The 24,282-nt window shown below is 38.1% G+C and overlaps 1 protein-coding gene across 6 annotated transcripts in view; it reads left to right on the top strand.

Moving 5' to 3' along the window:
* Positions 1–24,282, top strand: part of LOC149069295 (liprin-beta-1-like) — a 65,410-nt gene that overhangs the window by 29,157 nt on the left and 11,971 nt on the right. For 2 of the 6 annotated variants that reach the window (XM_089249453.1, XM_089249451.1), the window contains 11 exons: positions 5,084–5,167; positions 6,681–6,794; positions 8,982–9,113; positions 10,009–10,117; positions 11,571–11,632; positions 11,847–11,931; positions 12,049–12,122; positions 13,518–13,760; positions 13,976–14,276; positions 17,064–17,193; positions 18,486–18,605. In XM_089249453.1, the coding sequence (XP_089105579.1) occupies positions 5,084–5,167; positions 6,681–6,794; positions 8,982–9,113; positions 10,009–10,117; positions 11,571–11,632; positions 11,847–11,931; positions 12,049–12,122; positions 13,518–13,760; positions 13,976–14,276; positions 17,064–17,193; positions 18,486–18,605 (1,454 nt within the window). Of the gene's footprint in view, positions 1–2,480; positions 2,642–5,083; positions 5,168–6,680; positions 6,795–8,981; positions 9,114–10,008; positions 10,118–11,570; positions 11,633–11,846; positions 11,932–12,048; positions 12,123–13,517; positions 13,761–13,975; positions 14,277–17,063; positions 17,194–18,485; positions 18,606–24,282 lie in introns of those variants that run through there. The other 4 variants (XM_089249454.1, XM_089249452.1, XM_089249456.1 and 1 more) reach the window with 3 other exon arrangements.

Below are 24,282 nucleotides of genomic sequence, written 5' to 3' on the forward strand. Positions count from 1 at the left end.
TAATTTTGGTCCTAAGTAACTACTTAAAACATAGGCTTCCACACACGCTTAAACAAAGGACTATCGGAATTTCAAATTATCGAATAGCTAAAGACCAAAAGGGGCTTGACTACTGGATTTTTTGACAGCAAAGGTGGTACGCCTCGACAACGACTTGATAATTAGAGGGGAAAAACGGTCGTTGAAATCAACTCCATTGCAGGCCGACTGCTAGTCGCATTTGCGACATTATCGCATAATCATCAGTCGTTTTTTGCCCTCTTCTCCCCCCCCCCCCCCTTTTTGCGCTAGTGTGACTTTTCGTTGATTTCAAAGATGCATGTGAATATTGGTTCTCACTGCGCATGCTCGGAACACCCTTGCTTCTGAGGTTCATTTTCCAAGTGTAAGTAAATAATACTTTTGTGGTGAAAAATCGCCCCTTTCCTTCAGCTGCAGCCCTAAAAAATCGGCCTCCTTCAGTCGGCGCTTTTTGCGGCAGGATTCAAGATCCGGCCCAGTTATAGACAGAAACGATGTCATTCATGTCATTCTCAGCTGTTTATACGACGTACGAAAGACTATTCACTAAACACCAATTTCGACCGTATTGCTATTTTTTGCAGTTTGCCATTAACCAGTTTTTAAATGAAGACACCATCTGTAAGTGGTTGCCTCAAGCTCAAAGAATTTTCTCCTGGGAAGGAGTGACGAAGATTGGATATTGACAGCGATGAAGAATTTCAGAAAGAAAATGCGCATGCTTCTGCGGGGAATCGAACCACCAACCTCTCGCAGTCCGAACAAGTGCTCTACCATCAATCTGCAGAGGACTGACATTTTCTTCCCTACGTCATCATCTTGGGTCTATTGTCGTTAACTATTAGCTAAGTGAAGAGATGTCTGTGTGGTCCGGTTCGGCGTTCACATGTGCTCTGTGGGAAGAAAATGTTGGTCCTCTGTAGCTCAATGGTACAGCACTCATCCGGACTGTGATAGGTTGGTGGTTCGATTTCCAGCAGTGACATGTGAATTCTTCAGCTTCGCTTGGTATCCGGTCTTTCGAACTTGTCATTCTGTCGATACAACGCAGGAGCTGAGCTTTTGAACCTCTCCACCACTTACTGGTGGACTCAGCTCAACAAGAAAGAGTAGGTGTGGAACGCGTATTAAAATTGAAACCCAGCGGTTTTATAAGTGCTTTAGCACTTTCGAAATTGATTAATTAACGATTGAAGGTCAATTACGACTGCTTTTCTCCGCAATAGAGTTTGTCACGAAGCAGTCACCGGCCTCAGAAAAAAATTTGACGATGTTCGTGGAACTGTTTAATTTCACCCAATATACGTCCATCACATAAATGGGATAATAGCGTGCGCAATGAGAGAAACAAAATAGTGGGAAGTTATATCAGATAAATAATTTATATGGATGAAAATTTTTTCCCCCGAATAAAGTTGTTTGGAGCCGATCAACATGACATTATCAGGACAGACGACACAGCAAATCCTGGTTCTGCGGATGAGGTCTAAGCAAGCATCGTGCGCCGCACAGCCATTCCATGTGTTTGACAGCGATGTTCTGACTGTGCCCTCTCCCTCTTAATTTTTTACCGAAAGGAAGTAAACTCGGCGCTCTTCCTGGTCCAGCGCTCGCGGCATCAGACCCGCTCTGCCCTCCCCTTAGCTGCAACCCTGATCCCGAAAATTCGTTTCGTGTGCTGTTTGACTTTATGCGCTATAGTTTGGTATCCAATCGGGACCCTCATAAGTTCGAGCCTTGGACGACTGATATGAATTTTTGCCACCCCCTACCCCCATTATGGAGGTCGTCTTCAAGGCAGCGAAGGGAATGTGCCTAAAAAATACAAAAGGCGGACGATTCTAAAGCCCTGAGAATTTGTGGGCCCTGAGCACTTGCCCCATTTGCCCATGCGAGAAACAGGCCCTGTACCCAATACCAAATTCCGTTCAACTTTGAATCTGGAATAGCATACTATTTGAACCAACTGAAAGAAAAGGTGATGTCGAATATGAGGTTGTTTCTAATTGCCTATGTAATTTTGTTATGACTTTTAAATTATCTTTTTTCATAATCGTGTTGGAATTACTTCTCAGTATTAGGAGGCGATGGTTTCATTCCTCTCTCCCATGTTCTGTGGATGTTCCTACCCTTGGAAGATAACACCAGAGAGCTCAGAGAAGACAGAATATAAAGCATCTCTGTTCTAAAAATGAAAGAAAAACAGTGACAGATGCCCCAGAGAGAGAGAGAGAGAGAGAGAGAGCGCGAGAAAGAGGAATGGGAGGGTGTAGCTCTGCCATGTTGAGTCAGGAGCAAAGAAAAACTTTCAAAATAGAAAAAGATGAAGAAGAAAAAAGGTTTCTGGACTATGTGATCTGGTAGTAAGAGATAGATAGCCCTGCCATCTGTGTCTCAAAAATCCCTCTTTTGTTTTGCTGGGCTTATTTTCAGGGTACATTTCTCTTGGTGAAGATGCTTTGTGTTAATCCTGTGGTTAAGCCATCTTAAAACAGCAGTTCCTGTCCTTTAAGCTTTTGGATAGGTAATCTTTTATGTTTATTCTGTCCGAATATTCTTGATTATTGTATAGAAAATTCGTGCAGGTTTCTATCTTCGAGATCTTCACATCGGTGTGTTCGTAAGTAATGGTCAAAATTATTATTCCTCCATTATGATTCATGCGCAAACTGAGGGGTTGTTATTGTCGGTAGGTTTTTCTTCCTTGGAAGCTATATAGGCCAATAGTCATTCGTAAATAATTTGCTTCCAAATATGATGTAAGGAAGCAGCAGCAGTGGCATAGACTGGTTGCACACTGGCCCAGCTTGGCCCACTATTCCTTGGCGAATATTTGCTTTCAGAACACGCTCCGTGTTGTGACTGTTGGCGTCCTTCGACCAATATGTGGCCAGACGGATTGGAAGATCGGGAAGAAAGACGACGCCTTTGACTTAGGTTTGAAGCTGGAAGGTACTGGTCGTTCTGTTCAACCAGCTTTCCAATACCTTTCAACCTCCAACATTTGACGATCATTGCCACACTACTTGGCCCATGACCAGCCTTGACACGCGTATGGGCCTTGCTTTACAAAAGTAGTAGGTACATCAAAAGTTTGGCGCAATGAGCGTTTTCCCTACGTGTGACTAGAGCGGGAATGGATGGGAAGCACCTGATTGGTATAGTATGCTCACATTCGGAGCCATATCCTGCAAAGAGGTCCCCATGTTTAAATCTTTAGTGTGCTACCCCCTAAAAGGACTTTTCACGAAGCTCTTATACAATGAACTTTTCAGTGATCTCGCTCTATTCCAACCAAAGCCGCTTGAAAGTCAACTCTTAATGAATCTTTGATTCCAACGATCTACGTCTCTGGAACCACAGGTTGTTGAAAAACCAGCTGATCCCTTAGCAAGTGAAAGCGTACTGTTGGATGCGTGAATTAAATTTTGTCTCTTTGTTGTTATTGAAATTTCGGATATTTGAAGTGCGTCAGTATCAGTAACTTCAAGTTATTAATGAAATTAATGTTGGAAACCGGGCTAGAACTCTGTTTGCCACCCCCCCCCCCCGGCAGGCGAAACTTCAGGGTGATGTGTCATGAGCGGTGATTTATTGTGTAGGTCTATAGGATCGTGCCGTATTTTACGGGACTGACTAATTTTTCCCATATTCTGCTCTTGGTAAGAATGATCGCTTTTTTTCATCCCCTCTCTCCTCCGGTCCAGAATAATTTGTCGTTTGGGGTAAATTAGAGATCGAAGGGGGGTCACTGACGTCTGATTTTTTTGCAGGCCAGGCGCGTTTTTCATACATTAGCGAGCCATTGATGAATTTCCGCCTGTATCTACGCTCAAGTCGGGCAGGGCCCCATTTTTTCCATATGGATGTGAGGCGCGGCCCCCATAAGGGAAGGGCTGACAAGTGTCTATCCCTAGGGCCCAGGATGATTCTTAGAATTTTTTTTTTCCGCACTGTAAATTCACTATAGGGTGGACGTCCGTCCAAGATCCCAGACCAGGAGCCCGGCTGCAGGGCCATGATGTGAGGCATTTGTTTACCTAGGGCTCCAAGATTTGGGGGGGGGGGGTATGCCCAAACCTTGAGCTTGGCACATCCCAAATCTATATAACAAATATTCACAAACTAACAAAATATTTTTAATCTTAGTCACAGAGGCCTCCCAATTCTTTTCCTGCCAGGCCCTCCACCCACATGTTAGTTGGAACCTGGAGACAGCAGAGGCAACAACATGAAGAAAACATTGGGTTGAAATTTGTCAGTGGGGACTCGACCCGATCTGGATGGGAGAGGGGTGCTTACATTGTATACTTATTAATTATTGAGGGGGGACTCACTCTAAAAAAATTGATTTGTTGAAACAGCCTCGGCCCCAAGGGCATAGCGGGGGGGGGGGGGGGACTTGGTGGTCTGGTCCTCCCGAAACGTGAGAAAATGACCGAAAAAAGGGGAAAAAAAAATGGTCAAATCTATTTTATCACTGGTTCTCCCCGAACGAAATTTCTGGCTACGCCCCTGCTTTGCCCCTTTGTTCCGGCACTTATGCGTGTCAGAGCAATGCAGAGATCCTTGCATATGCCAATATAGCCATGCTTCCAGTCAGGGCCGCAACTGGGGAGGGGGGAACAGGCGGATCTGGTGCCCCGGGCGCTAGACCAGAAGGGGCGCCGAATTCCCTCTTTAACTGCTTCTTCTACATGGCAAGGGGCGCCAAAATGCCGGTTTGCCCCGGGTAACAAATCATCTGACTGCGACCCTGCTTCCAGTACTCTTACAACTACTGGATTGATTATGATTATTTGATAATTAGATTTAAAACTCTGCATAAGTCTTGAAAATAATTGTTTTTTTGTTGAACATAACTTCCCATTAGTGAACCTGGAAGTGATCAACAGCATGTAATGGAATAAATTTGTCTCTTGAGATTAATGAAATGCTTTGGGCATTTTTTTGTTGTATAATCTGGATGGTTTTACTGCATGTCATGAAATTAATTTAATAGTCTTGTTCAACCATTAAGGCTATAAAATGATTTTGAATGCTTCCGTTCTTATTTTTACAGACTGGAGGACTTGGTTATGGCCACGAGGATTTTGAACAACGTATTTATACAATGGAATCAGAGAGAGAACATTTGTTACTTCAGGTAATATTAAAATATATTTCTATTGGTGGAATAAAATTCTCAAGATGTTTTATCATTATTTTCAACTTTTCATGAAAAAATTTAATGAAAGACTTATAATTCATTATAGGCAAAATTTTAACTTGCATAAGATTTTCAAAATGGTGTAGGGGTGCCGCGCAGTATCTTTGAAATAAAATTATATTGAAATTAATAATAGGGCTGTGATTCTCACTGAGTATGTATATCAAAATTTTAGGGTGCCACTGAGCAGGGTCGTAACTGCGATTTTCGTGGGGGCGGACAAGTATGATTTTGCTGCCCTCCCCCACTGAAATTTGATTTAATGTTTTTTTTTTGTTTCCTCAAAATTTTCCACTTAAAGTTTGCAGCCAAGGCAATTGCCTCCTTTGCATCCCCCCTCTAGCTCCAGCCCTGCCGCTGAGGTTCCCGGAGATCATGTAGGGGCTCTGTAAACATAAAGTTTGGAAATCTGTTCTATTTTGTTTCTTTTAAGCAGTGTTTCTTAACCTTTATTAGTCATGGTCCCCTTTGGATCATATTTTCTTTTCCTGGCTCTCTCCTGTCTTATTCTGCCTTCCCATTCAGAAGGAAGAAGATACCAATACAAATTCTTCTGTCACCATGGTGACCTGGGATCTGTCCAACCCTGCTTTTCACCCAGGGCTGCAACCAGATGTGTGGTCAGCTGGGGCAAGCACACATTTTGACACCCACTTGTAATGTTGAAGGAGAGGTTTGAAAGTGACATGTGCTCCCTCTGGTGTGGTGCCTGTTCACCAGATCCGCCTGATCCCCCTATTTGTGGCCCTGTTTCTACCATCAAATTAATTTTTATAAAATTTATATTTGATCATATTTATAAAGTGCTTGTTAATCTTCAGGATGTGGACTTTAACGAGATTCTTATTTCTTGTGGAGCGGGGGGGGGGGGGGGGGGGGGAAAGAGGGATTTCTATGCATGATCTTCAAAAATCTCAAAAGCATGGTGCTCAAGCAAAAATGTGTCCTGTGGCCTGTTTAGCTGGAAGTAATGGCCACTTACACATATTTGCATACTTACTCTCAAAAGTGCCAGATCTTATGTAGGCAGTACTCTTATTGACATGAGGGCCTTGGCAATGTAGTAAGATGTCCAAGTTCTGAGAATTTTACTGGATTCTGCAAATAGATCAGATTTTCCCCATAACATTTCACAAAAACGCTTTGTTTCCTTACTTCTGAATTATTTTTGGAATCTGTTACCTTCCTAACCATGTGTCGTGGCTACTTTCTCACTTGATTTTCACCCGTGGCTCCCCTTACGTTATCCCAGGACTGCAACGAGTCCACATGGGCCAAGGTTGAAAACCACTGCTTTTAAAGCAAAAGATTTAAATATGAGAATCAAAGATAAGAACATTAAAAAGAAAACAGCTTCATCTATTTATTCAAATTATCATCGAAGTGCGTTAAAAATTATGGTCATTGTTTGCTTTACTTGTCCTTACCTGGCCTAACGTTAATTTTTCAGGTGAGTGTACTATCCGAGCAAGTGGAAGTGCAGAATGAAAAGATACAAGAACTGGAAGTAGCACTCAGAGAAAATAAAGAAGAATTGAATCAATCTGAACAAATGTTGAAGCAGGTAATATAGGAAATATATAATTTATGATCATACAGGAAAATTTCACGCACATTGCCTCATTTCATAGCCCCACAATGGGGAAGCTGCAAGGGCTGTGGCCTAGCAATCAAATTTATTTCTAAAGAAAATTTCTACCCTACATATTTGAAGATCAATATGGGGCCAATAAAAGTCCCGAGTTTGAAAAGGGGCGGCAGTTACAAACATTCCTGGTGAAAAAGCTCTTTTAGGGGACATGGGTAGTGTTTCATTTTCAGATCATAAATTCCATATTGAATATCTTTTCATACATGTGATGTAGCAGGGTCTGAGGTGAACAGGGTCGAGACTGCCTCGTATTACTAAAAACCCTGATTATCTGAAAAATAATAGGGAATATATTTTTGTATTGGGGGGGGGGGGGTTTCATACTCCTGTTCTGCATTTAATTTGATTGCATAATTCATTATACACCTGCCAAATACAATTTTGAAAATTTAGAGCACTTTGGACTGACTATGGAACTTTTGAAGTTTTGAGACTCTACTGTACAGTCAATTTTAAATGGCATTCAGAGGCAGATTTATGGTTTTGCTGCCCTTCTCCCATTCTAGTCGAATTTTTTTACCTCATTCTTCAAATTTCCCGCCCTCTGCTGTAACCCACTCGGCTCCCAACCCTAAAAATATGCCTCTGACTCTAAATCACTCTTTTGGTCACTCCCATGCTTCAACATTTTCTTGGTAATTTTCTGTCACTCCATCGGTCACTGACCTAGTTCTGCTATCCAGGTCATTCCCATGCATACACATGCTCTAGGTCACTCTTTTGGTTGCCTGCTGATCTGGTCCGACACCAAGTCATTCCTTTGATTATTCACAAGCTTTCACCCTGTGTTTTGGTCACCCATATGCTTGCATACGCTTTAGGTCACTCTTTTGGTCATTCACTGCTTACACACTTTTTGATACCCTTGCATACTTTCAAATTTTTTGGTCGCACATATGCTTGCACACACCTTTGGTTATTCTTTTGGACAATCGCATGCTTGAACATTTTCGTGATAACTCTTGATCGTTCATTGACTTGGTTCCTCATTCTTTAAGTTGCTGCTATGCTCACACTCTCCAAGTCAAATTTTTGTTTGCTCACTAATCTGGTCTGCTTGCCTCACTTACTAGGTACCTCTTTTGGTCACTCCACATGATCGTGTACTGTTTTGGTCACTCACATGCTTGCACAATTTCTTGGTCACTCCCTAGGCACGGGCGGCTTTATGGTTTTGACCTATACAAATTTTGCTGCCTTTCTCTTATCCCAGTGGTTCCCAATGTATGGGTCATCTAAGTTTGACTAGAAGGAAAAATGATATAGGGGATCACTAGAGATTCTCCAAAATGAAAAGTCAAAATAAGATTTATTTTTTGTAACATAAGTGAAAACTAAAAACAGAAAAATATAGTTAATAAAGCAACTAAAATTATTCTTCCTATGAAAGGAACCCAAAAATATTCTTGCATTGGGCCCTGAGTTTGGTTACCCACTCTGCACCATTATGATGCACTTGTGACTCTGTTAATGACACCCTCCACAGGATTCGAAGATAAAAAACGAGGGTAGTTTGAAATCTCATAATAACAGTTCTGCCAACAAAAAATTGAAAAATAATTTGATTTTATTCATCATTGGTTATGAAAAGTAAAAAGCACTTTTTCTGAAAAGCACTGCTAATCTCTTGAGAATACGTGAAGATCACATTATTAAAAAAAAAATTAACAGAAAAAAACCAATGTCCTAGAAAACGGGACACACGGTCACATTATGAAAGAGGTCACTGATGAAACTCCTGGCAAAAGGGAGTCGCACTTCAAAAAGTTTGGGAACCTCTGCCTTGTTGTAGTTTCTTGTCACTCATTCATCCCCGTAATATGCATTCCCCCCATAAATATGCTTCTGATTATATTTGATTAATATTCAATCACCCATGAGACACATTAATATTTATTGTTTTTTTATTTAATTTGCAACAAGAAAATATATTGTTTTTATACCATCACTAATAAAGGATAAATTTTGTTGCAACATTTCTACAAGGAGAAATAATGGGATTTTGTATTGAAATATATATTGTTTTCAGCAAATTATGTCTGCAATGTGAGAATTTTATTTTAGGCACAAATTAATGACTTGTGCATGCATATTTCATAGGAAATGGACTCCAGATCATCTCTAGAAAATAGCAAGCTGGATTTGTTGTCGCAAATATCTGCTTTGAGAATAAAGCTTGCCACAGCAGAACAGCAACGGCAAGAATTGGAGGAAAAAATAAGCAAGCTGGAGGTAATTCAAAATATGTGCATTCATATCTATGTTTACGCAGCTACAAGAGGACTTGACACATTAGAAAACTATCTTTCTTTTGATAAGGTAGTTTTTAATAAATTCCTGTGAAGACCATTACCTCCTCCTAACCAGATCATGGCCCAAAATTCTTTCTCGAAGAGCGGTGGACCACCGTGCAGGTGGTGGAAGAAAACCTGGGCCATGCTGGAAGCTAAGGATGTATGTGTTGTGAATCTAATATGAAGTTTGTTTCTATGTTATGGTCTGCCATCTGCCATAAATATTTCTAAACGTAAATGAAGTGTAATGATTGGATATTTTTACTGTTGTAGGCCTGTTCCCAGGCTCGTAGCCAGAAATTTCGTTCGGGGGGGGGGGCAAAGTGGTAAATAATCGATTTAGCCACACCTTCCCCTTATTCATTTTCCCACGTCTTGTTTGGAGACAAAACCTTCAAGTCCCCCCACCTCTTGCTATGGTCTTGCCTGTTGCTATCTGTGGTGAGACTTTTTAATGGAGGGGATTGGCTTGCATTTGTGCCTCAAAGTTTCAAATCACATGAAACCATTAAAAAGAGAGAAAGAAAGCAAAACAAGCCATGATGATAAACTAACAGACTGGGACTGCAATTAGATACTTTATCAGCTGGGACAAGCACATATTCTGGTGCCACCATGTAATGCAGGAGCAGTTAAAAGGTGAATTTTGTGCCCTCTCTATTCCAGTGCCTGGGACAGTTCAGACTATAATAGCATGCCTGTGTACTCTAGCAAATTATAATTCTTATTTACAAGTCGACTTAGTTTGAGAAATAAAAAAAATTGTATCTTTGAACATTTAAGTTGCTTATATGCATTGGGTATATCTTAATATTTATTTCTATTTACTGTAGAGCGAATTGGTACTCACTTGTGCATGTTTAGCAGAAAAAGAAGCAGATCTTGCTCTTTTGAAGTCAAAGCTAGCACGCAATGGGACAATAACTCCAACATCTGATCATGGTAAGATTTCCTATAAATTATTTTTTCATAAATATAAGATATTCATACCAATTAGTGTGCTTGGTTGGAAACTGGTATTAAAGAAAAGACAAATGTTAGATTTTTGTTCTTTTTGCTGCAGGAAAGTTACAGTACTTTATTATACAGGGTGATTCCATTATTTCCCCTTTGCCACATTTTACTGGCGAAACCATGATCCTAGAGGCATACTTTCAATTGTAAAAACTATCCAAATAATGTATAACTCCGATATGTCATCCATTTTGCAAAGGTTGTACAGTTATTGAAGTACAAAAATTAACCTTTTATATGGACACCATGTCCTCAAAAACCCTGTTTTTCCTGTGGCCAACAAAAAAACTTCCACGTTTCCAAGCACAATGTTGGTTGAGATTTTGGGAGCTTTGAGCTCATAAATGGAAGAAAAGCTGAGAAAAAACAGCATAAATGAGGTATAGAAGAGTTTTCAGATAGTTTGTCCTGTTCTTTCTCAATTTTCCCTCCAACTTTTGAATTCAATTATCTCAGTGAATATTGCATTTAGAAACGAAATGTTTTTTTTGGCCTCCAGAAAGACTGGGCAATATCTTTCTAGTTGGTTTTTTGAGTATAGGGTGTCCGTGTAAAAGTTAATTTTTATATTTAATAACTATACAACCCCTTACAACATGAATGATGTATCTGAGTTTTTCGTGTTATTTGGATGTTTTTTCCTAATTGGATGCATGTCTCTAGAACAGTGGTTCTCAACCTTTGGAAGCCAGATGTTCCTGTTGATTTATTTTTTTTGAGTCGAAGGCCTGATCATACATAAGACTAATGGGAAATAGATGGGTAAAAATGAAAGTGAACCAGTCACTGCTGGTTTTGCCTGATGTCAGGGTCTAACAGTTGAGAAACACTGCTCTAGGATCAATGCTTCATGAGTAAAAGGTGGCGAAGGGTAATTGTTAATCACCCTGTATAGTATGAATTCAATGATTTATGAAGCATGATAATGTTTAAATAAGTTGTGGGTACATAATGCCTCAAACTGATATTATATCAGTATTTATGCATTTTGTGGAAATGGGGTTTCCAGCAATACCTGGAAAGTATGGAAAATGAAAAATGGTGAGGGAAATCAGAAATATGAAAAATATTTCACATAAATGAGGAAAAATTACATGAAGGGATGTTAAGGACATGTTAAGATTTTGAATTTTTCTCTCTTCAGGAGTTTTGGTCAAGGAAAGTCGGGAATATTTTTTGCGTTTTTGTCAAGGAAATGATCAAACATTTTGCCAAGGAAACGAGCATAGGTGGAACTCTGGCCTATCCAGCTTTTTTGTTATCCAGCCTGCCCTTCCGTCACATTAGGCCGGATAGTCCAGAGTCTACTGTATGTGTTTTATACCCCTTGTGCTTTTGACTTCCTGGATTTGTTTTCTAATATTGTTTAATTTTTTTATAGATTCTGAGATTCACAAGTTGAAAAATGCTCTGTCTTCAGTTATAGCAGCTAATGATGAAAAAGTAATCTATAATCTTTCAAATTGTTTTTGATTGTTCAAATTTTATTTGAAGTTTTGGTTTTTCTTTAATTTTCTAAGCACCTGTTTAATTTTTTTTAAAGTTATCATTTGAGAGTCACCATTCAGTCACCAAGTCTTATATTATTTAAAAAATGTGATAAATTTGTATTTACTGTATCACATATACTGACTTCATTTCTCTCATCGTGTTTCAGGATAGCAAAATTCGAGAATTAAGTACAACCTTGAATAGATACAAAAAGCTTCAAGAATTGGTTTTGTCTGATCATGGAATGAAAAGTAAGTGTAATAGGACTTAGTTACAAAATTGAAAATTATCTAGTTTCTACAGAAAATTTTGATTCCTGACGTGAATTTTTTTCTTTGTTCTTGAATGCAATTTCTTTTTATTTAAAGATTTTGATGGCTTCATGAATGGATCTTGTCTCAATTCTAGTCATGACCGAATCTATGAAGGGGATGGAAGAAAAGTATGCGAATTTAATGCCATTTTAATTTAGAGCTTTAACCTTATTCATTTTTCATTCACTGCATTATAAGATTTGCCTTTCTATGAAATTTAAAAATAATAGAATCTCCTATATTCAGAATAAGGAGGGGGGGGGGGCCATTTCAGATAAGAATTTTTGATATGAGAAAGTATAACTCCTATAGAGCGAGCTTTAAAAGGACTAAAATAATAGATTGTGCTGCTAAATGGTAACTTTGCTGTACATGTGCCACTTAATGGCATGCTAATATTCTCAAATTTTTTTAAAGGAAAAATGGTTCATATTTTTTTAAATTCAACAGAAATTTTTCTGGACATGATAGATGTCTTAAAGATATAGAATGATTATGTATGAGACAGGGCTGTAACTAGGCTAGGGCAATCGGTGCCCCAAGTTGAATGAGGCTCCCACAAAAGTTTACATTTGTTTTGCATAATGATAATCCTTTCAAGAAGGGGCTCTAAGCAAAAGTCTGCCCAGAGAAGGCCCACTACAGCCCTGTATGAGACATCTAACAACCTTAAATGAGAAAAAAAGGGGCTCTCAAAGAGATTTTTGTTTTGTACTATGGCATGTGTAAGAACTTCAGCTTTCATAATGGTATAGGTTGTGAAAAGTTTGGCCACCACTGAGTTAAAAGTTGTAGAAATTTGCATTTTGGATTTATCCAATTTAAAAAAAAATTGCATTAAAAAATAATTGCACTATTTATTAGATCATTGGCCTTGTGTAAATCCATATCTCTGTAAATTCACAAATACACTTGCAAAAAATTATTTTGGTAGTTTCAGCTTTCATTATTGTAATTTTGACATGGTGGAGAAAGCACTATTTGTGAAGTTGTTTCACCTCAGCCGCACACAAATCGTTGCCTGAAGTTTTACAAAAGTTTTGGACATAGGAGTGATTGAAGAAAGGTTCGGGTCCAATGCTAGACTGTCGTGTAGCACCCTCTATTGACAGAAATCTGAAGTAAATTTTTTTCCAGTATAAAAAAATCCCTCTTAGTAAGAATAACATTTTTTGTAAACCGTATTCAAGTATAACAATTCCATGGGCTCCCGCAATGGCATGGCTTACAGGGCTCTAGCTGTGGGGCCCGGGATGATTATTATAATTTTTTTTTGTTTTCTCACTATAAATTCACTTTAGAGATGGCCTGTGAAAGATCTCAGCCTAGGGGTACAGCTGCAGGATATGGGGGAGGGGGGAAGGACATTACGACCGATTCCTCCAACTTTTATGAATTTGTAAACTATTTAAAAATTTATGGGACACCTTGTATATTACATATAAAGTCCCATTCTAGTGATTTCATCAATTTATCTAAAGGCAAAAAATTTTTTAGTCAATAAACTCTGTATGACTTTTTAGGATTCTTATATGGATGAAAAGTTGGCAGTCAAGCCGCCTCTTGTGCCTCGTCTGTGTATGCAGCCTGTGGCTTCCTCTTCTCCTGTTCCCGATAACATTCATAACATGTCTTTCAGAGAATCACAGAGTTTGAGGTGTAGTCCAATCATGAAGAATTTATGCAATAGCCTCCCATCACATACATCCACCGCCCTTTCTCAACGAGCCAGAAGCACCGATAATGTTATAATTCCTTTGAGTAAAGTAAGAATTATACACATATGACATTTTTAGTTTTTCATGCAGAATTTAAGGTTGAAAGTTTTCATTAATTGTGAAAATTTTTCTAACGATTCAATCAATTTTTGTATTTTTGTTACATGGAATTTTTTTATCATAGTTTTATTTTAAAAAAATAGGTTCTAATTAAAAAGTACATATGTATAACCTAATATTTTTTTCTGCTTGGATATAAACAGACACCACCTTCCAAACGGCACTATGGTACAGTACCTCGCCAGCATGGAAACGACATTCTGTTACAAATTCATCACCAGCTCCAGCAACACAAGGTCGATTCTTCTTCGAATTCCTCATCACTGGATCGCAGTCTGTTGGCATCACCCAAAAGAAACCCCTCATCTCAGTCATCTCAAAATCTGCATCATCCAGGTCTGGATACATTTAGGCAATCTAGGCCAAAAACCTCTGGTATCTCCTTCGGTAAAGGGTTTTTTAGATTGAGATCTGGAAAACGTAGCTCCAGTGCACCAGAATTAGGTGATGGTTCCCATTCTGATTTAAACCAACCTTTTTTTGCACTCTTTTGCCTTGCATGTCCCTCTCCTAGCTTCTTGATGCTGATGCTACATTTCTCACCTGTTTCCAATTTACTAACTACTTTTTATACCCATCAAGTAAGTCGTATCGATATTGATTTCATTGTACCTACTCATTTTAGTATTGCATGCATTTGTAGTACAGTCAATGCTGTTTATTAAAATCACGAATGATGTTATCATTCAGGTATTGCTATCACTTTTGCAAAGAACGGAACAATATCATAACATGAGAAAAAATTGTTTATAGTAATCAAGCTTTAGATAATATCAATTTGTTTTCTATCAAAAGTTTTTATTAACATTATGAAGCTAACGCTTAATCAAACTTACTTTTTCCTCCTGTAAGTTATCGTTATCAAACTGCAAGACCAGGTAGTAGGCTAGAAGATGTTGCTCCCCCCTTCCCCTCTTGTTGACAAACATTCCCCAACTTAATGTTGTAATCAGTCCGGAGTATTAATTATGCTCCTGCTTTGGGGAAAAAATATAATAATTGAATATTTTGCAACCAATTATGTAGGAACAAAAACAGAAGTCGTCTCATTTTACCATTTACCTGTTTACCATGTGTCCCGTTCGACCAAACGGGATGCATAGCCACTATACTTGCAAACAGGATTTTTTTTAGATATTATCATTCGGTTATTGTTATCAGAAACCCTGAGTCATGGTGTGATCGCATTAAGTGGCATGGACTGTTGTTGGTTAGTCTTTGAAAGTATTATTGAATACTGTGTGATAAGTGTATGGCTTTTTTATGCTGTTCATAGCATGATAACTTTAAAATATATTGCTATATTCCTTAGAATGATAAGTTTGATCGTTTGATGCAAGCACTTCATCAGTCTATCCACCAAACATCTCCAGGATAAAATTAATTTACCATGTAGTCACTTTTTAAAAAAAAATTGTTAGATGTTGGGAATTATTTAAAAATTTTTTTTGTTGGATGTAATCGAATTGTGATATTTGATAATTATATGATGACGATCATTGCCAGTTTTTTTTATATTGTGATTTTTCCAAACACAAAATAAACATACCTCATTTGCAATACAAGCCACTGAAATGTTCATGAAAATTCATGCACAGTGACGAATAGGCCAAAAATTATTAAACATATTTCTTATGTTTTGTAGTATTTACTGATACTTGCATAACATGGAAAATTATGCATTAACCATCTTCAATTCAAAATTTGGAAAAACAAATGGCAGCACCTGCAAGAAGCCTGAGTTGCGCAGTGGTAAGGTACTTGTCTTCCACTGTGAAGGTTGCCTTCAAGGTCCATAGGTTCGAATCCAGCCAAAAGAACATCAGAAAAAGTTCTTTACCTATCGAGTCTGGGGTGACCACTGATAGATGGCGCCTTCATTTCCCACCCAACTCCATTAGTTGGAAATTGCCATATGGTGATATATAACTGGAGTTGGTGTGTGGCAAAGTAGCAAGAACATGAATCAAGCACAACCCTAACAACATAAATTTGTTAGGGTCACCCATACTCACACACATAACATGTTCTTGCATGTACCAATTCATTAGAAATTCCATAGGAGGAATGTGTATGAGGTGCATTTAAAGTTCAGTAGTGATAGTATTAATTGCTCATAATTTTATTTTTATTACCAAGTTGCGGTGGTTAACTCCAATGCTGGAAATTTTGACTACTTCATGAACTGAAATTGATACTGCTTATTACATTTAACAAATTTTCTAGATTAACATGCTTATTTTGCTTTTGAATTTTTTATTAATTATTAGCTTCATTGATTATTTAAGGAACTATTGATTAAAAACTTTTATATGGTTTTCATTTCAATAAAATTTGTTTCTTGTATTTTGGAAAATTTTGGGAGAATCTACAGGGTCTTTATAATTAAAGTTTCACTTTACAGTTTTCACTGCACAAACGACCATGAAAGGAAAAATACTGGGCAAAATGTTATCAAACTTGGTAATAGTTTATAGGAGGTCGTGGGATTTAATTTTCCTCTAAAAAAAAAATCAAAAACTCACCACCAGCAGGAAATGGCACTATGCAATATTGTTAAACAAAATAAGACATGAAGCTATCGGTTTAACATGTTTCTAAAATATGTTGCAAAGCATGTTCAATGTGGTAGCCATCATTTTCCTCAAACCTTGTGGTGTCATTGGCTCTCAGCATATTTGTCTTATGGTATGATACTTTTGCAAAGCACAACACTCATTGCTATCACATTCATAATTAATAACACTTAACAAGAAAAACAGTCTTGCATGGATACAGACATCGTCGACTCGTAACAATGAGATTTCTGATAAGGAGGCTAAATTTTATAGCAATTGTGATGAATTTTAAGAAAATTGATATTCTGCCAAATATTCTGTATTCGGTCAAATCGTTATTTGTTCCATCCCTACTCTTGATGTTCTATTTCGTTCAAATTACATTGTCTGTCCCTAGGAGATAAATATACTGAAAAAATTGCTCCTAATCATACTTTTAGTAGTCAATTTTTTTGTGGCCTAAATCAAAGATTTGCATTGAAAGTGTTAATTTTTCCTGAATTTGAAAAAAAGGAAGCCTGGATGCATGCACTTTGATATACTTTAATTTTTTTCTGCTGGTTGGAAAAGTTTACATCAGAAAAATAATTAAATTGCAAAATGTTTTTTACATACAGCTTAAAATTCATATTTCTCCAACTTATATAAGTTCCCTATTTTTTCTTTCCTTTAGTACCAGAAGATGATGGTCCTCTAGAGTTACCTGAGTCAGTACATGCACCTATTTCTAGTATTAGACGGTCATCTTCGCCTATCAAGATCACAAATGAAAAGCCTAAGGGGATAAAAAGAATATTTGGAAAGTTAGTGCCACTTTTAAATGCATGTGAAATGTTTTAATGGTGTTGGATTACCAGACGCCCTTCCCTTTAGGACATGTTCTCCTTATTTATGTCATTTTAAGCATTCTGTTATATTTTAGAAAATTTGTTGCCCTTTTGTCCTCCTTTTATGGTTTCTGGAATTATTTTTCTTTTTCTGGGAAATTTTTTTTTCTCATTTCAAAAAAACCTTTTTCTCATTCTGAAACTTATATTCATTGATATGAGTGCCCGTGTTTCCTTCCCCCACACAAATTTTTACAAGCTTTGATTAATTCCTGGATTACAGGAATTTTCTCCATAACAGTTAGTGCCTTGTCCTGAAGTAGAGAGGGAGGAAGTGTTAACCTCTTCCATTCAGAAATAAAGAAAATAGGGTGCAAACAACACACACTCAATGATGATTCTTATATTAGAATCGCCTCTGCCAAAAAAGAAAAGAAACAAACATTTCGAAAGGGGGAAAAACTTTCTGAGGGTAGGAAAAGAAAGGGTAAAGAAACCTCTTGCCTTGCTCCAGGCAAAGCAACAAACCTGATCAGAGCAATTCATCATAAGCAAGGGGAAGATGAAACGTTTTGGCTTTTTATCTAGCACTGTTAAAATGTCAATGTTTCAATTTCAAGACTATTGTACATCTATTTGACTGTTGTCATCCTACTCTTCTTTCCACCTGGTGTAAAATTCTTAAGGAGAAAAAAATTGTGTTGTGGTGGTGATTTTTTTATCGGTATAATGGCGTCATTTGTTGTGAAAATTTGGAAAAGGAAGGGTGCACGTGCAAGCGTTCTTCTTTCTCAGTTTTTGAATCTAGTAACCCTATAATGGTGCTTATCCCCCATTGTTGAGTCCCTCTGCAGAGAGCAGGCAGACTTTCAAAACGATACTTGCTTAACATTAAAATGCAGGTACTTTTTCACTTCACAGCATGGAAGACAGATGGCAGCACAAAATGCATTATACTGACAACATAAATACATTAAGGCCATGCATACCCCAGTAGCACATACAACACATTCAGTATTTACTAATTCATTAAAAATACCCCAGAGGACTGTTTACGAGTTGCATGTATGGTTAAGTTGTAGTATTACTGAAATCATGTTTAACTTTTTTTTTTATGATTATTGTTTTACTTTTCTGCGGAATGCTACAGTAAATCAATGCATTTAGCTAGAGAAATTATGCAAACTCAGAAAAATCATTTATAAAACGATAAAGTGTTGCATATTCCACAGTTCAATTAATGAGATATTTCTTGGTTTGAAAAACAGAATAAAACGAACAGGATCAGAGAATTTGAATCAAAATGCAGCTGAATTCAAGAGAGGTGGTGTTCGAGCCACAGCTGGTCCTCGATTTGGGTGGTCACAAAACAGCAAAAATTTCAACAAGTATGTATCGATAAATTAATCACATTTATTTAAGTATATTGACATGTTGTTAATAATTAGTATCATAATGTTTCTGTTTCTGTGATAACTTAAGAGGGTTCAATGTTTTTTTTATTACACAAGAAAGATGATTTCATTCTATCTGAATGGTGATTGGCTTAGTCATACCTCAGTGCTCAACTATTTTAGAATTTGTCAAATTTTGTACTCTTTGCATTTTAATGAGAATAAAATTCTCCTCAAATTGCTTGAAATTTTTCTTTCCATTTTTAAAAGATAGTGACCAGCCTCTGAGGGCTTTGTTTGTAAATGAGGTGTAATAATGCAGTATAAATCATGTGGTTTCTAACTTTGAGGTGCAAATATGATCCGATTTCTCAGTTAAAAAGTCTCTCCATGGAGAGCTACAAGCCTACATATGTTCAACCATTGTTATGTTGAATTGTCAAAATTCATCATAACATTACATTAACTTAATCTTAAAATAGTTTTAATTGTAGAGAAAAGAAAAGATTATTATATTGAATAGATTTTGCCTTATGTTGTATTTGTACAGTGGAATCTTACATAATTAATCATTTGATTATACCGATATTTAATTGTATATATTATGGCACATATAATAATAATAATAGTAGAAAGCAAAATCTATTCTATAGAAAGTTTAGGCCTTAAGATACAGTTGTACACGGTACTGCTGCCTTGGGGCCCCAGATGAGAAACACGGGTCGAATTACAAAGGGTTGTAAGAGAGTGAAGGAGATGGTCATCGAGCCATATAAGGTAATGTTTGTTTTTCAGGGGGTGTGATTAGGGGTCCTTGGCGAGAAGAATTTCTCCGAAGGTCTTAACGGTCCCCTTAAGTTTTTCCCTTTTTTCTGTTGTACCTCATTCCCCTTCTCTCTCTCCCTTCTCCGCCAACTGTAAATTAAAACGCCGAATAGTTCCCTTCAGGACCTGTACTCAGTACAATTTCATATAGTTTTGGATCGCCAAGGGGCCTTTTTAACTTACCCTCTGGGAAAATTCGCTGGCAGTCTCTAGGGAGATAATTTTTCAACGCTACTGTAGGAGGAGAGTTTTTGCTCTCGCTTGTAATTGAAGCTTGCGCGAGTTATATATGTTCGCTCGCTGGTGATTTGAATTTACTATGTGTCTCGTTGAAAATAATTACGCTACCCGAAATGTAGCATTCACGCTCCTGTGTTCTCGAGTAAATCGCGTGCGTCTACCGCTATGTGATAAATAACGATGGCACGAAAGAGCAGAAATCATATGGATGGAGGGTCTGGATCAATGGTCATTCCAGAAATTACTATGATAGAGGACGGCTTCGCCTTCCAAAAGGCCGATAGTAGCCAGCTAGTGATAGTAGCCAGTCGGTGAGTGCCCCTACCAACCTGTTCCTGAGAGGTGCTCTTAACAACAGGAGTGCTCCTACGAACCTGCTCCTGAAAGGTGTTCCTAACAACAGGAAGGATTCCTAGCCGCCAGTGACCTGCAGAATATGCGGGAAAATAAATTCCGTCTTCATTATGGACAAACCTCCATGTTCACCTTTTTGAGCGTCAACCGTAGTTTGCATAAATAGACAGAACGATAATATGTAAGTTTTTTTTATTTAAATCATTGTAAAGCGATGTTGTTTTTTTTTCTTTTGTCTCGGAAAATCTAACCTTCATTTGGTAGATGTTTGCATTTATCTGTATAACCTTTTTAATTGTTAAGAGGTAGCTACCTACACCATTATTTTCTATTGTTAAAAATTAAATATCTTCTTTTCCTTAAAATATGACTGATTTACTTGCTCATGAAAGTGTTGTGTTGTTTTCCTTCATCTAATGAATTGCTTAACCCCTTGTCTTGATCCGGTAATATTTATTCGAACCTGGGTGAATGGATTCCAATTTTGAATCAAAGAAAAATATAAATTAAAGAAGGAAGGATCAAGACAGAATGGTGCCCTGACCACTGAAACAACACAGCATCTTTTGTGCTATTTTCTGATTTGCCATAATGATTTAATCGGAGTCAAAGTATTTTTGTAAAGTTGAGTATTCTCAAAAAACTTTAACTGAAATTTATTTTTCTGTCGTAGGGGTGACCTATAAAGTATATATATGTGTTTCAATTGATGATCAGTTAAAATTTTTCTCATTGTTTTTTGGTGTTACTATGGCTCATCCGGCAAGGGGCAGGGGAAGAAGACGTGCAGAAGGCACTCCCCATCTCACGTCTTATCTAAGCGTAATCCCTTTCTTCTCGGGTGAAGACCCAAATCAGTTTTTTTTTGAACTGGAAGCAGTATCTCGTCATGGTCAGTTGACAGATCAAGACCTTGTGTTCATAATAGAGGTCAAAATGAGGGGGGAAGCTGCAACTTTCCTTCGAGAAAATTTGCAAAAACGTGGCTTCACTACATACAACCAATACAAAAAGGCCATATTGGACCATTTTTCCAAAAAGGTGTCCCCCCATGAACATGCTCGCCAATTATTTTTGACATGGCAAAAACCCAATGAAAGCATCAGGGAGTATGCAGCCAGAGTGGAGGCACTCTCTTATAAGTCTATCCCCGAACAGGTGCAGGGCACTGATGCTGCCGATCAGGCCCGCAGGGAATTATTAAGAAACGTTTTTGTGGAAGGGCTAAGACCGCACCTGAAACGCTTGGTTCTGCCTATGAACCACAGAACGTTTGAAGGGGCAATGGAACAAGCAAAAATGGAAGAGAGGCTTTCCCAGACATTTTCTAACCCTGGAGAAGTTGAAGAAGTTCAGGCAGTAACGGCTCCTCAACTAGAGCCAACTGCGAGTCCACTCATGGCGCTAGTACATTCACAACAACAGGCCATTACTCAGTTAACGGAGGGTATGTTAGAAATTCAAAATAAATTGTCACAGATAACAATGAATACGAATTCGAGAGGTCCCGTGGTCTGTTGGTTTTGCAAGAAACCAGGTCATACCCAGAGACGATGCTTCTCGTATAGTTCTAGGGGTCGGGGCCAATCGCATAGACCCAATTTGGGATCCCACTCTAATACAATAGGGGAGATGAGTAATTTCTCGAATACGGTTCCAAAAAACTAGATCAGGCCGAAGGGGCTCTTGAGCACCCAGAGCTCACTTCTTCTGGCCCTGAGGTGGTGCCATTGTATTCGATGACAAATCCAGAGGAAAAAATCCAGAGGAATCTTCCCATCATAAACATTGCCATCGAAAATAAGATATTTCCATTTCTGGTTGATACGGGAGCATCCATCAATATTTTACAGGGAGACGTACTGGAAAATTTCGATGTGTTAGACAAAAAACAGTGTCGTGTCATTATCAAAGGAATTGCTACTGAGCAAGTTGTTCTACAAGAACAAGTATGGGTAAACTTGCCTCTTGGAAAACAACAGGTGATTACACCTTTTTATGTTTCCCATAATGCTCTTTCATCCCACTATATCGGCATTCTTGGTTTTCCTTTTCTGACAGAAAATAATTTCGACGTCTCTGTTCGTAAGAATGCACTTATTTCATCATCGCATTGCATAAATTTTTCTAAATCGAAACCACTTCCGGACCTTCCGAAAACTGATTCCATTCCTTCGGTATTTGGCGTCTTGCCTAAAAAGGTCACTCTTTCACCTTTTTCGGAAAATATGGTTAAAGTTAAAATATCTGATACTGATTTCCCTGTCAACTCCTGTGTTTTGCTGGAAAGCAATATTCGTCACCTTTCAAGTATATTTGTGTCCCGTTCAGTGAACATGGTTTTGCCAAATCGTGAAATTTTTGTAAAAGTGGCGAATTTCACTGACCAACCTGTGACCCTAAATAAGTCGATGAAGCTAGTTTCTCTTCTAGATGAAACTCATTTTGAATCAAGCGAAACCGTTGCGTCCGTAGATACTGTTCACGATACTGAAGGAATTATCTCAGACTCCTTCGATGTGTGGGGAAGCGAGCAGCTAGACCTTTCCCATTTAGATGATTTTCAAAAGGAAGAACTCACGAAGTTGTTGAATCAGTATCCAAAATTGTTTGCGAAATCTGTAAAAGATCTTGAAGGCTGCGACACATTGTATCATACCATTCCGTTGAAGGACTCTATCCCTGTTCGACAGAAGCCATATAGAGTACCGTTTCATTTAAAACAAGAACTAGACCAACAAATAAAAGACCTCCTAGAAGCAGGTATCATTACCGAATCTACAAGCCCATATAGTGCGCCAGTCTGTTTGGTAAGGAAAAAAGATAACTCTTTCCGGCTGGTCACTGATTTCAGGAAATTAAACGAGAAAACGTTAGACGATTCGTTTCCACTTCCAAATATTACGGAGCTTGTGGATTCTCTACATGGGGCACACTATTTTTCCACATTAGACTTGACATCAGGGTATTTTCAATGTGCGATACATCCTGATGATGTGTACAAGTGTGGTTTTAGCACACCTGATGGTCATTATATGTGGTTAAAAATGCCTTTTGGACTGAAGTCTGCTCCAGCCACATTTTCTCGTTTGATGCAAATTGTTTTAGCAAATTTGTCCCCATTCAAAATTGCTTGCTATTTAGATGATATCGTTGTCTCATCATCTGATTTTTCATCCCATCTCGAAAAGCTCAAGATCTTATTCGACAGACTTACACTACACAAGCTAAAATTGAAACCTTCCAAGTGCATCCTTGCGAAACAAAATATAACATTTTTGGGGTTCCATATTTCTAAGGGTGAGGTGTCCCCAGATAAGGCCAACCTGAGAGTTGTACAAGCTTTTAAATGCCCCGAAACTAAGAAACAAGTAAGACAATTCCTCGGTCTCACCAATTTTTATCGAAAATTTATAGTAAACTATGCCGAGAAAGCCTTACCCTTGACCAACTTAACAAAACAAACGACTTCCTTCAATTGGAACGAAGAAGCTCAAAACGCATTCGAAACCTTGAAAGAAGCATTCTTGAAAGAACCAGTACTTATGTTACCAGATTTCACAAAAAATTTCACACTAACAACCGATGCCTCTCAACACACCTTAGGCGCGATTCTGTCACAACCAGATGCATTGGGTCATTTACACCCTATAGCGTATGCTAGTAGGAAGTTAAAGGGCGCCGAACTCAATTATTCCACCTTTGAGAAAGAGATGCTCGCTGTGGTTTGGGCTTGTTCCCACTTCAAATACTATTTGATGGCACGAAAATTCACTGTTATTTCGGATCAAGCATCCCTTAGTAAAACCTTACATTTGCGAGATCCCACAAGTAGAATTGCTCGTTGGATCATGGCTTTGGCGCAATTTGACTGCGAAATAGTTCACCGTCCCGGTAAGCTGAATGCTGCGGCTGATTACTTGTCAAGAGAAGTTAATAATATAAATATCACTCAGATTGAAGTCGAACCTATTTTGCGACAAAGAATTATTAACTTACAATCTTCCGATGCCAAATGTTCCAGAATTATGGACGATTTGAAGTCTGGTAAAACACCGAAACCAAACAAGATGTTGTTTTTCATCCAAGACAATTGTTTATATTGTACTGCTAGGAAACCAAAAAATAGGTTGGACCGATTAACAAAAGTTGTCGTTCCTTCAGAACTGACCAAACATATTTTGGATATGAATCATTCTTCGCCAGATGCAACTCATTTGGGTTTAACCAAAACATTATCTAGGATAAAATC

This window comes from Pholcus phalangioides, unplaced genomic scaffold (genome assembly GCF_987345545.1).
Source record: "Pholcus phalangioides strain wild (caught in Gottingen) unplaced genomic scaffold, Ppha-v1.0 ptg000022l_1, whole genome shotgun sequence".
NCBI lineage: Eukaryota > Metazoa > Arthropoda > Arachnida > Araneae > Pholcidae > Pholcus > Pholcus phalangioides.